The sequence below is a fragment of the Pseudorca crassidens genome, chromosome 2 (assembly GCF_039906515.1).
Source record: "Pseudorca crassidens isolate mPseCra1 chromosome 2, mPseCra1.hap1, whole genome shotgun sequence".
Taxonomy (NCBI): domain Eukaryota; kingdom Metazoa; phylum Chordata; class Mammalia; order Artiodactyla; family Delphinidae; genus Pseudorca; species Pseudorca crassidens.
Genome location: NC_090297.1, coordinates 110,463,562 through 110,475,341, shown reverse-complemented (window position 1 = coordinate 110,475,341; position 11,780 = coordinate 110,463,562). Strand labels below are relative to the sequence as shown.

Sequence of the window (11,780 nt, the reverse complement as noted above, 5' to 3'; positions counted from 1 at the left end):
CTTTGATTAATATTCCCTGGGGTCTGAGGTTCTCTGTTAATCCAGTGGTTTGGACTCAGAGCTCCCACCACAGGAGCTTGGGCCCAACCTCTGGCCTGGGAACCAAGATCCCGCAAGCTGTGTGGCATGGCAAAAAAAAGAAAAAAAAAAGGAGTAATACAGTAACAAAGGATAAAAAACAAAATAAAAATAGGTAAAAAATATATTAGGAAAAATAAAAATATAATTGAAACAACTGCAACAAGGTAAAAATAAAACCACAACAGAATAAAGAAAAAAAAGGCGGGGTGGAACAAGCCAAAATGAGCAGAACAATAACAAAGTATAAGGAATAAAATAAAATTAGAAAAATAAAAGATTTATTAGGACAAATAAAAATATAAACGAATTAACAACAATGAATCAACAAGGTAAAACAGAGCCCCAATCTGAAAGAGGAAAAATGGAAAAAAAAAAAAAAAAGCCTTGGCTATGGGGGCAGAGTTTAGGCAGGGGTGGAATTTAGGCAGGGGTGGGGTTTAGGATGGGTGGGACCTGGGGGGGTGGGGGGTGGTGTTTGAGTGTGGGGCAGGGCCTAGGCTCAGGACCCACTTAGCCAGAAAAGGCTCTGGGGGCGGGGCCTAGGCAGGTGATTTTCAAGCGTCAGGTGGGCAGGGCCTCTGCTTAGGACCTGCGGGGGAAGGGGAGAGGCAGCACATGGAAAGGAGGGCCTCTGGATTGTGGAGTTCTGGAGTTTGGAGGTAAGGGCCTGGTTGAGGGCATGTGGATGGGGTTTAGGCCCAGTGTGGTTGGAGGGGGTCTCAGAGGGAGTCTCCGAGTGTAGAGGTAGGGCCCTGGTGGGGCTGTAGGGGCGGGGCTTGGGCTCTGCATGGCAGCAGGGAACCTCCGAGGGCAGAGGATTAGGCCTGGGAGCCCAACGGGCTCTCCAGGTCCCTAAGTGGACAGGGAAAGCACTGGCCCCATTCCCTTCCGTTCCTCTGTGCCCCCCTCCCCGGGTCTCCCCCAGGGTCTCCCCTGTCCCCACTGGACCCCTAACCGTGGGTGGATCCCGCTGGGTTTAGGAACACTCTTCCACTCCCCCAGCCACCCCTCAGGGGTGCCAGTCCTGTAGGTCTGGGCTTTACTTTTGCTCCCCCTTCCCTCCCTCTCCCTCAGGACCCATGAGGCTGGAGGGGGCCTTGGTGGACAGAGCATCAGGCCTGGGATCTCAGCAGACTCCCAGGGGCCCAAGTGGGCAGGGGAAACCTGGTCACACTCCCTTTTGATCCTCTGCCCTCCCAATGGTCCCCCCAATTTCCCCCTTTGGACGTGGGATCTCTTCCCCTCCTCCAGCCACCCCTCAGGGACATCAGTCCCATCCCGCCTCCACTTTTCCTCCCCCCTCACTACCCCCCTTGCCCCACGTCCTACCCGGTCACTGGGGGTTCCTCCCATCCCCTTAGGTGTCCATGGTCCCCCACCGGTGCCTGGTAGGTGTCCTAGTTGTGCAGAGACCCAAATTCTGCGTCCTCCTAGTCCGCCATCTTGACTCTGCCCCCTGTGTCATATTTTTGATTCCACATATAAGTGATATCATGTGACATTTGTCTTTCTCTTTCTAACTTACTTCACTTGGTATGAAAATCTCTAGTTTCATCCATGTTGCTGCAAATGGCATTATTTCATTCTTTTTTATGACTGAGTAGTATTCCATTGCATATACATACCACATCTTCTTTATCCATTCATCTGTCCATGGACATTTAGGTTGCTTCCATGTCTTGGCTAGTAACAAATCATTCTTTTTTTTTTTTTTTTTTTGCGGCATGCGGGCCTCTCACTGCTGTGGCCTCTCCTGCCGCGGAGCACAGGCTCCGGACGCGCAGGCTCAGCGGCCATGGCTCACGGGCCCAGCCGCTCCGCGGCATGCGGGATCCTCCCGGACCGGGGCACGAACCCGTGTCCCCCGCATCGGCAGGTGGACTCTCAACCACCGCGCCACCAGGGAAGCCCAACAAATCATTCTTGAAGCACACCTGACTACTCTGCTGGCTTGTCTGGGGCCTCTCAGAGAATTACATTTTTTAGCAAACAAGAAATTCTTTTTTTTTTTTTTTTGTAGTATGCGGGCCTCTCCCGTTGCGGAGCACAGGCTCCGGACGCGCAGGCTCAGTGGCCATGGCTCACGGGCCCAGCCGCTCCGTGGCATGTGGGATCCTCCCGGACCGGGGCACGAACCCGTGTCCCCTGCATCAGCAGGCAGACTCTCAACCACTGCGCCACCAGGGAAGCCCAACAAGAAATTCTTTAATTTCTTTCTTCTCTGCTTTCTGGAATATCTTGCCAATCACCTGGTTTCTGTCCAGGGGACTAAGACCTCCTGTAGATTTACAGATGTTTGTTGTTTTATTTTGTCTTATAATGGACATATGCTATGTGTAGTCTTTTGTATGTCTGAAAACGATATGGAATGCAGTAGTAAGGGAGGGAAAGAAAACAAACAAAAAGAAGCATCCTTTTGGAGTTCTTTAATCAGTCTCACCCCTTCGAGTGGCATCCTCAAAGGCAGCATGACTATTATTGTTCAATGACATAAATTTACAGTCCTGCAAGATGAAAAAGACCTACAGACCTGCTGTACAACACAGTGACTGCGGTTAATGATGTGGTATCGTGCACGCAAATGTTTGTTAAGCAGGTAATTTCACTCTAAGTGTTCTTACCACAGAAACCAAAACCAGAACTAAAGGTACTCAAAGAAAATTTTGGAGGTGACGGATGTGCTTATGACATCGATTGTGGTGACGGTATCATAGGTGTTTGCATATGTCCAAACTCATTAAGTTTTACGCATTAAATATGTGCAGTTTTTGTACATCAATTATGTCTCAATAAAGCTGTTAAAAAACCAGTTAATTTCACCTGAAAAAGTAAAAAGAAAGGAAACAGTGACCTTGGACAGTCTCTGCCACACCCAATTTCCTAACATAATCACAGCCTGGTCTCAACATCAGTTGTCTAATTCTTTATTTTTTAATTTTTTGAATTTTTTATTTACTTTTATATACAGCAGGTTCTTATTAGTTATCCATTTTATACATATTAGTGTATATATGTCAATCCCAATCTCTCAAATCATCACCCCCCCCAGTTGTCTAATTCTGAAGGGCAAATTAGTCCATGATGCTGAGTAATCTGGATGAAACTTCAATTTGAATCGTGACGTGATTTGTTCAGTTGCGGATAAACACACCATTGCAAGCATCTTATTTTCCTGCCATTTGCTCATGCTCCTACCTGTCCAGTTTCTCCTCTTGTGGCCTCCCCATCCCTGAATTTCTCAAACACCCCAGGGGTTTTCTTAACCCATTGCTGGGATCTGTTCTGCCTCCACAAGCCAAAGGGGCAGGGAGCTGGGGTCTCACTCACTTGTCCCCCAAAAGCAGTAGCTTCTTGTGCTTGTAAGGTGTGGTCATTGAAGCCTGGGCTGTGCAGTTTTAGGGGCAAACTGCTAGCCACTGCTGCTGGGGTGGTGCAGGTCCTCATCCACGCCTCAGTGGTGCTCCATATGGGGCCTGGACCCTCCTCCTTTCTGTATATGTTGCTATGGTAACTGGGTTACCACAAAGCATGCAGGGGAGTCTGTGGTACTGAATGGAGGTCACCAGGCTAGACTTCAAAAGATTTTATTTCAGAGGTCTTGATAACCTCTTCCTACCATGGCACTTTGATCATGGTCATCATAGCCCAACTTGACAGCTTTTTCTAACTTCCAAATTTGGAGGCTGTGACGGGAAAGTGGGGGAAGGCATAGAGGGATTGCTGTCTCACTTCCTGAAAACCCTGGGATACTTTTTGAAAGCTGGTCCAGTGACTAGCTTTGCACCCCAGAATAACTGAGGGAGAGATTTTCCTCCCCCCTTAGCCATAAAAGATTTTTGACATTCTGCTTGCCAAAACTGAGGATAAAGCTGATGATTAATTTTGTTCAAACAAGAAGAAGCAACGCCTCTCCTTTCCTGGCCTTTTTAGCTCTGTCCCCGCCTTACCAGAGAGCCTTTCCCGTCTATGTCCTCCCAAGACTGTAAGCTCAGTGAGGTCAGTACCATGTCTGTCCTGTTCATGGTTGCTTTCCCCAGTGCCTGGCCAGCAGTGACTACCAGATATGAAGGGCCAGGAAGTGTTTGCCAGGTGAAGAAACCCACACTCCTGTTCTCATCATTGCTCAGAAGTAAGAGTGGATCTGAGGCTCTCTTCACATCTCTGGGGATGGTATCCCTTTAGACCCAACGCCTCCCATCCTTTAAAGCAATGTCACCCTCTTTTTCCCTCTCTTTGCTTACCTGGGAGTTTATTTCCCTCCTGGAGAAGGATTTTTCAGAGAAGGTGCCTCTATAAGGGTAGGGCACTCATATTTATTGTCTCTACCCAGAGCCAGGCTCTGGGCTAACTTGGAGGGTAAACCCAGCTCGGTGGGTTGCCATTCTGCCCCTTCTGGTCACCCTGCCCCATTTTATGCTCTACGTGTGCCGCTCCCCACTTCTTGATGTGACTAACAGAGTCATTTCGGTTGCCATGAGTACTTTTTGGGTAATTTAAAGTTTTGGTATCATTTCAATTTGATGTAATTTAGTTTGATAAGTCCAAACTTATAGAAGAATTGCAAGTACAGTGCAGGCAATTCCCATATACTCTTTACTCAGATTTACCAGTTTAATTCATTGTTTTTTGCATTATGAAAATTTAGCTATCTTGATATACTTTTTCGGGGTGTTTACATGATCACATTCAGTGTATTCCTCCTGAAGTTCTGTCTATCTTCTACTTTAGAGCATGTGTTTATTTCTTGTTGAGGTTAGAAGAGTTAGAATGAATTCACATTTTTGCTAGTTAAAATTTTTTCTAATGTGCTAGGTTCCCCACCATTGTCGAGGTATTTTGACCAACTTTATAGAGGAAGTTGTGAAAGTAAATCTCTATCAATTTGGCTCAAAATTTACTTGAAAAGTTTGTTTCCTGTTGTGTAGTATGCTATTACTTTTTGTGCATAATGACTTCAGAGGCAGTAGTATTTTTCTTAATTAATAAACTTTATTTTTCAGGGGCAGTTTTAGGTTTACAGAAAAATTGAGCAGAAAGTCCAGCGAGTTCTCAAATACTCCCTTAGCCCCCACTCCCCCAGCTCCCTTGTTATTGACATCTTGTATTGGTGTGGTATGTTTGCTACAATCGATGAGCGAACATTAATGCATTATTGTTAACCAAAATCCATAGTTCATGTTACTGTTCACTCTTTGCATTGTACATTCTATGGGTTTTGACAAATGTAAAACGACATGCATCTACCATTGCAGTATCATCTATATCAAACTATCAACAAAAGAGTTTCCCATACTCTTCATCCTTCTTGGCTGCCATGAGCATCAGCTTCCTACACAGTCTTGGCCTCGAGGAGTTCCTATTGATGGGGAGGTAGGACCAGCCCAAGGAATAGCCAGGAGGCCACCAGTCTCTGGAATACCCTTTGGAGCACCAAGGCCAGCAGCAGGAGGGAACATCACTTGGGCTTGACCTTTCCTGTTGGGCCCAATCCTACCTTTTCAGTGAGGTCAGGTGGCAGGAAGGAGGAAGGTAAGACAAGTGATATTATTCCCTGTGCCAGGAACTGTGTCAGGAGCCTTCTGTGTGAACTCCCTTGACTTCTGGAAGTCCTTTCTGGACGGGCACAGGTGTAGGGACTGGTGCTCAGAGGGAAAGCTGGAGTGTAGGCTCCTCCACCAGTGGACGCTCTTCAAGACACAGAAGAGGCAGGTCTCTTTGTTCTGCTAGGAGACCCCCAGTATTCAGTGGCCAGGCCCCGGAGGGCTGGCTCTGGGCTCATGTTCATGCTGGCTGGGCTAAATGATCCACACATCCATGCTGGGTGGGTAAGGGCAAAAGTAAAACCAACTTAAAGATAGCACTTTACTGTTTTCAAGCCTTTTCTCATATATTCTGTCAGCTGAGCCTCATAACAAATCTGGGAACTAAAGGAGTCCGGTGAGGTGACCACACAAATGAAGAAACAGGCTCGTAGAGGTCAAAGGCTTGCCCAAGGGCACAGGCTGGTCCCTGGCACCCTTCCCACTGTGGCCTGCCAGGCAGCCCTGGTTCTCCCAAGTCCCCCTGCCAGTGTGGAATCCAGGTCGCTAGTCTTGGCCTGACTAGTGCCCCCCAACCCCCCACCCCCATTACGTGTGGTGAACTCTTCCTACGATTCAGGAAGGTGTCTGAACCCATTAGATTGCAAACTCCGGGAGAGCAGCCACGGAATTTGTGCTGCTCTGTCCCCGAGTCTCACACAGTGAGTTGGAGGGTGTGGGGGAGCGTGGAAGAAAGAATTTTTAAAAAGGCTAATCAAGAATTGATGGCATTAGGACACAAACTGGAAGAAAAAGGTCAGGGTCTGATATAAGATTGTGTCATTTACCAAAAATTAGGTTTTCTACAAAAAGTATGAGCATGTAGTATTACTATTATTTTAAAAATAAATTTATTTATTTATTTTATTTATGGCTGTATTGGGTCTTCTTTGCTGCGCACGGGCTTTCTCTAGTTGCGGCCAGCGGGGGCTACTCTTCGTTGTGATGCGCGGGCTTCTTCTCATTGTGGTGGCTTCTCTTGTTGCGGAGCATGGGCCCTAGGCACACGGGCTTCAGTAGTTGTGGCACGTGGGCTCAACAGTTGTGGCTTGTGGGCTCTAGAGTGCAGGCTCAGTTGTTGTGGCGCACGGGCTTTGTTGCTCCACGGCATGTGGGATCTTCCCGGACCAGGGCTCGAACTCGTGTCCCCTGCATTGGCAGGTGGATTCTTAACCACTGCGCCACCAGGGAAGCCCCAAGCATGTATTATTTTTGATAACAAAAAATTATTCTCATTTTAGGGAAAAATTACAAAATGGCAAAGGTTTTGAAAGTAGACAATTTTGGATTTGGCACTTAGAAAAGTTCCTTAACCTTAACTCATTTTCTTCATCTGCAAAATGGGGAAACCGTTAGCGCTGTTGGAGTGAAGGCTGTTTGGAGAATTAGGTGAGGGTTTGTGTAAGGCAGTGTCTGGCATGATGTGAGTGCCCAATACATGGTCACTTTTAAAAACACTTAGGGAATTCCCTGGTGGTCCAGTGGTTAGGACTAGGTGCTTTCACTGCTGTGGACTGGGTTCAGTCCCTGGTCAGGAAACTAAGATCCTGGAAGCTGCACTGCGCGGCCAACAAACAAACACTTAGACTTTAGTTCAGAACATTTTTAGATTTATGGAAAAATTGAGAAAATAATATAGAGAGTTCCAGTATTCCTGCACACAGTCTCCCCTATTATTAACATCTTACATAGTGTGGTACATTTGTTACAATTAATCAGCTGCTCTTGACACGTTATTATCAACTAAGTTCCATACTTTATATTCAGATTTCTTTAGTTTTAAACCAATGTGCTTTTTCCTTTCCCAGATTACATGTCTACTTTGGTTGTTTTTATTATCACTATCACTTTTGTTGCATAGACACTCAGCAAATGCCTCTCCCCAGCCCTTCCCTTTCCGGGTAGGAGCCATGCCTGCAGTGAAACTTGTTCTCTTGCAATCTGAGCTGCCCATTTTGCAGTCAGTGCCGCATGTTTGAAGCTTCTCTTGAGCAACAGAGAAACATGCCCCATGGTGAATGAGAGAAGTTTCTTCACTCGAGGTCAAAGGTGACACCTGCCTTATAAAAACCTCCCTGGCTCAGGGCTCCTCACCAGTGCTGCTGCCTCCACACTTCTGTGCATTGAGGGGTAAGCGTCCTTTCCTTGGCTGGGCCTTCAGGGGGCCACTTGGCAGGCTGTTGGAAGCTACAACCCCCTGCCTGCTGGAGCCGCTCTGGGCTGACTGCATTTTGGGCCCAAGGATGCCAGCTCTTGCTGTGCTAGGAAGACCCAGTCTCAGGACTTGGGGATGGCCAAGGTGGGTGGGGTGGCTGGTATCTGTAAGGGCCCTTAAGTACCAACACTTGGGGGAAAGGGAACAGCCTGGCCAACCACAGCACCCTTCCCAGGTGAGCTTGAGTGATTAACACCCTCTGGACTGTAGTCCCCAGGAGACGGGGGGACATGGAACTCCGCGACAGTTAAGGCTGATTCTTTTAGACTTTAGGCGGTATTCTATGTCCTTCTCTCCCCATCCTATCTGCAAATGAGAACATTCACCGTGGATCAAACACAGAGCAGAGAGAACGCAGAGCAGACCCAGGGGTAGTCATCCCTTGTCTAAACCTTTGATACGGACAGAGAGGAGAGAGTGGAAGTGCTGTGGGGTGGGGGAGGAACTGCCCCTTGACAAGACCTCCCTTGTCTCTTTGAAGGTGAATGCGAAGTTAGGGAGATGACGAAGCTGGAAGACTACCTGGAGGGAATCATCAACATCTTCCACCAGTACTCCATTCGGCTGGAGAATTATGACACCCTCAACAAGAGTGAACTGAAGAAGCTGATCACAAAGGAACTTCCAAATGCCCTCAAGGTACGTGATGCTCCTCTCTTGGAAAAGTTGCCCGACCCCCTGCACTGAGGGCAGTGGCAAGGCCTGAAGGATGATGGTGGGACAAGGGGTGGGTTCTTCCCAGTTTGAGCTTCCAAGGATGTCTCCCCCCACCCCCCCACCAGCTGTGGGACAGGGGCTTTTCCTCCCTCTCTGAATAACTCCCACCATCACCTTAGGCTCTGCTCCTTCCTGTCTCTGTAGAGTGGAGAGAGGCAGGGCAGGGCGGGATTGGATTGCTGAGCTACACAGCATCTTCCAGGTTAAGACTTGATTCTAGGATGGCCCAAGACAGCTGCTTCTCTCTGTCTTCTGTTTTCTCACATTGGATTCTCCCACATATTTTTGGCTAATCAGTTGGTGTTCCCAGGCCTCCCTAAGCTGAGTTCTGAGGGATTCGAGGCCTGGATAAAGGGGAGCTCACTGTCCCTGCTTCCCCTTCTCCAAGAACACCAAAGACCAACCTTCCATTGACAAAGTGTTCCAAGAGCTGGATGCTGATAAAGATGGACAGGTCACCTTTGAGGAATTCGTAGTCCTGGTGTCCAAGGTGCTGAAGACTGCCCATGCTGATATCCACAAAGAGTAGAAGCTCTGATGGGCCCTTCCCAGCAATGTCCCCAAGAAGACTTTCCCTTCTCCTCACCGAAGTTTGCCTTGCCTGAAGGAAGCGAGAGTTAATAAAAGTACCCTTGAACAGTTCATAACAGTGTCTGTGTACTTTTTTTCTTTCACAAAACTTGATCCTTCCTCACCCCTGCTGTTCTGACAGTCCCCATTTAGACCTCTGAGAACCCCTGCTCTGTTCATTTGTTCACCAATAATTTATTAAATGTCCCCTATTTGTTCATTTATTCATTTATTTAACAAATATTTACTGAGCATCTATAATAGCCAGAGACCAAAGACGTGAAGTCCCTGTCCTCTTGGGTCTTGCGTTCTACTGGGGAGGGGATAGAAAATGAACCAACAGACAAACCACTAGGTATTAGCATAGAGATATATCATATGATACACTGGTAGGTAATGATATGTGATATGAAGAAAGCTAAAGCAAGGAAATAAGGGGCAGAGGGAAGGATAGGGATACTGTAAATATGATAATTGAGGGATGTGTTTGAGCAGAAATCTAAAAGAAAGGAAGGAGAGCAGCTTGCCGTTGTCTGTGGGTCAAGAGTTCCTGCAGAGAGAGGCTGAGGACCTGAGACGGGCATGTGTCTAACCTGCTCAAAGACCAGCACAGTGGCGGGTGCAGATCTGAGGTGGGGCTGGTGGGAGACCAGAGCCTTCAGGAAACAGGGAGCAGGGAGCAGGGGTTTACAGCCTGTGGGGAGGGCCTTGGACTTTGTGCCAAGTGTGCTAAGGAGCCACAGGGGGTTTTGAGCAAGAGAGTGAGATGATTGATTTCACTTATGTTTCCTGTATGGGCCATGAAACTTGCGGCTGAACTTTGAAAGGGTGTGTGAAGAAGAGTGACAGAAGTTTCCTGTATGGGCCATGAAACTTGGGGCTGAACTTTGAAAGGGTGTGAGAAGAAGAGTGACAGGAGGAGGGGGAGAGCATGAGCTCTGTCCAGCACAGGATAAGGGGAGGGAAGACTTCTTGGGCCAGACTCCCTCCCCATGCTGGTCTAGTCCAGGTTCTTTGTGAAATGTTCCCCTAGGACTAAGCTGCTCTCCTTCTGTGCTCTTCTCTCCTGCTGTGATTCTGTATCCACTAATGTGCTTATTTGTTCTATGTCCATCTCCTCAATGGATGGGTGTGTGTGAGAGTAGGCACTGGGTCTCTAGCAGCAGCACTGTGCCTGGCATGCAGTAGGTGTTTCAGAAATATCTCTTACAAGGATGAATGTATGGAAATCAATAGGCTATTGATTTGATTCCCTGTAAATGGTCCAGAGGGAAACAGGAGGGAGCATGGTCTCTGAGGACAGGAATAATCTCCCTAGGGGGCAAGTGTTGGGTCACTATTCCCTGGTGAAAAGTGCATTCAGTCTGAATGGGCAGAAGTCACTGGGGACCTCCCTGCCCACCAACTCCTGTCTGGTGCTGAATCAGGTCTGGGATAGATGGGGTGTCCCTTTAGTCCAGAGGTCAAGAGGTCAATTTTGTCAAGATGTCAGAATACCTGTATGTTATGGGCTGAATGTTTGTGTGCCCTCCCAAATTCACTTGTTGAAGCCCTAACCCCCAGTGTGATGGTAATTGGAGATGGGGCCTTTGGGAGGTAATTAGATTAGGTCATGAGGGTGGGACCCTCGTGATGGGATTAGTGCCTTCATAAGAAGAAGAATAGAGAGAGATTTCTCTCTCTCTCCATGAGCACACAGCAAGTCTACAAGCCAGGAAGAGAGCCCTCCCCAGGCCCCCAACCATCGTTGGCAGCCTGATCCCAGGTGTCCAGCCTCTAGAACTGGGAGAATAAATGTCTGTTGTTTAAGCTATCCAGCCTATGGCATTCGTTCTCGCAGCCTAAGCAGGCTAGGACACCACAGTCGCAGCAGCCAGGGCACAGCCTTGGCCTCTGGCAGACGCACCAGTGGCTGCTCCCCTGCCCCCTCCTCAGCAGGAGTGACAGGCCAGGAGGGCAGAGTGTATGACGACATTTTTAAAAGGTGAGGTAACTTGCTGGAGCCCAGGTATGACTGATATGAGGAAAAGTGAGAAGAGAAGCTTTATATTGGGGCAGAGGTGGGTTTGTATTTTGGTTTATTTGGTGCAAACCTGGGGGGATATGGTGCACAGGAAGCTGGGATTCAGGACTGAGGCCAGAAAGTGACGAGTCCTGGCCACAGAAGCCCCAGGGCTGGAGGTCTGCTGGGCTGCCCAGCAGAGGAAACTACTATGTCATGAGATGTGGATCTGAGGCAAAGCTGAGGCAGGTGGGAAGTGTGGAAAGTATGCGAGGAAGCAGGAGCCTGTGGAGACCCTCTCCTGGGGATGGGGCAGGGGGAGAGGCTGAAGATGAGGGTGGAGTGGGATTGGTCAAAGATGAAGGAATTCAGGACCCAGAGAAGGCGGTCTTGGGGCCCAAGCCTGGAAGTCTTCCATCACTGAATGAGAAAGGGGGACCATTCAGGGAAAGCCCTCACTCGCTGAGTGACCTTGGGAAAAACAGTTTGCCTCTCTGGATCTCTGTCCTCATTTTTGAAGAATTCAAAGGAATTTGGTGAATTCATTTGAAGAGTTTAGACTAGGTGAACACTCAGGTGTCATCCAATTTTAATGTTCTGAGATACTTGGATGGGA

At 48.1% G+C, this 11,780-nt stretch overlaps 1 protein-coding gene across 1 annotated transcript; it reads left to right on the top strand.

The window, feature by feature from the left end:
* Nucleotides 1-7,631: 7,631 nt before the first annotated feature.
* On the top strand, nt 7,632-9,239 carry S100A12 (S100 calcium binding protein A12). Its single transcript, XM_067727819.1, has 3 exons — nt 7,632-7,790; nt 8,357-8,514; nt 8,981-9,239. Exons 1-3 carry the CDS (start codon nt 7,679-7,681, stop codon nt 9,119-9,121), a joined length of 411 nt encoding a protein of 136 aa, XP_067583920.1. The 5' UTR covers nt 7,632-7,678; the 3' UTR covers nt 9,122-9,239.
* The last annotated feature ends 2,541 nt before the right edge of the window (nt 9,240-11,780 follow it).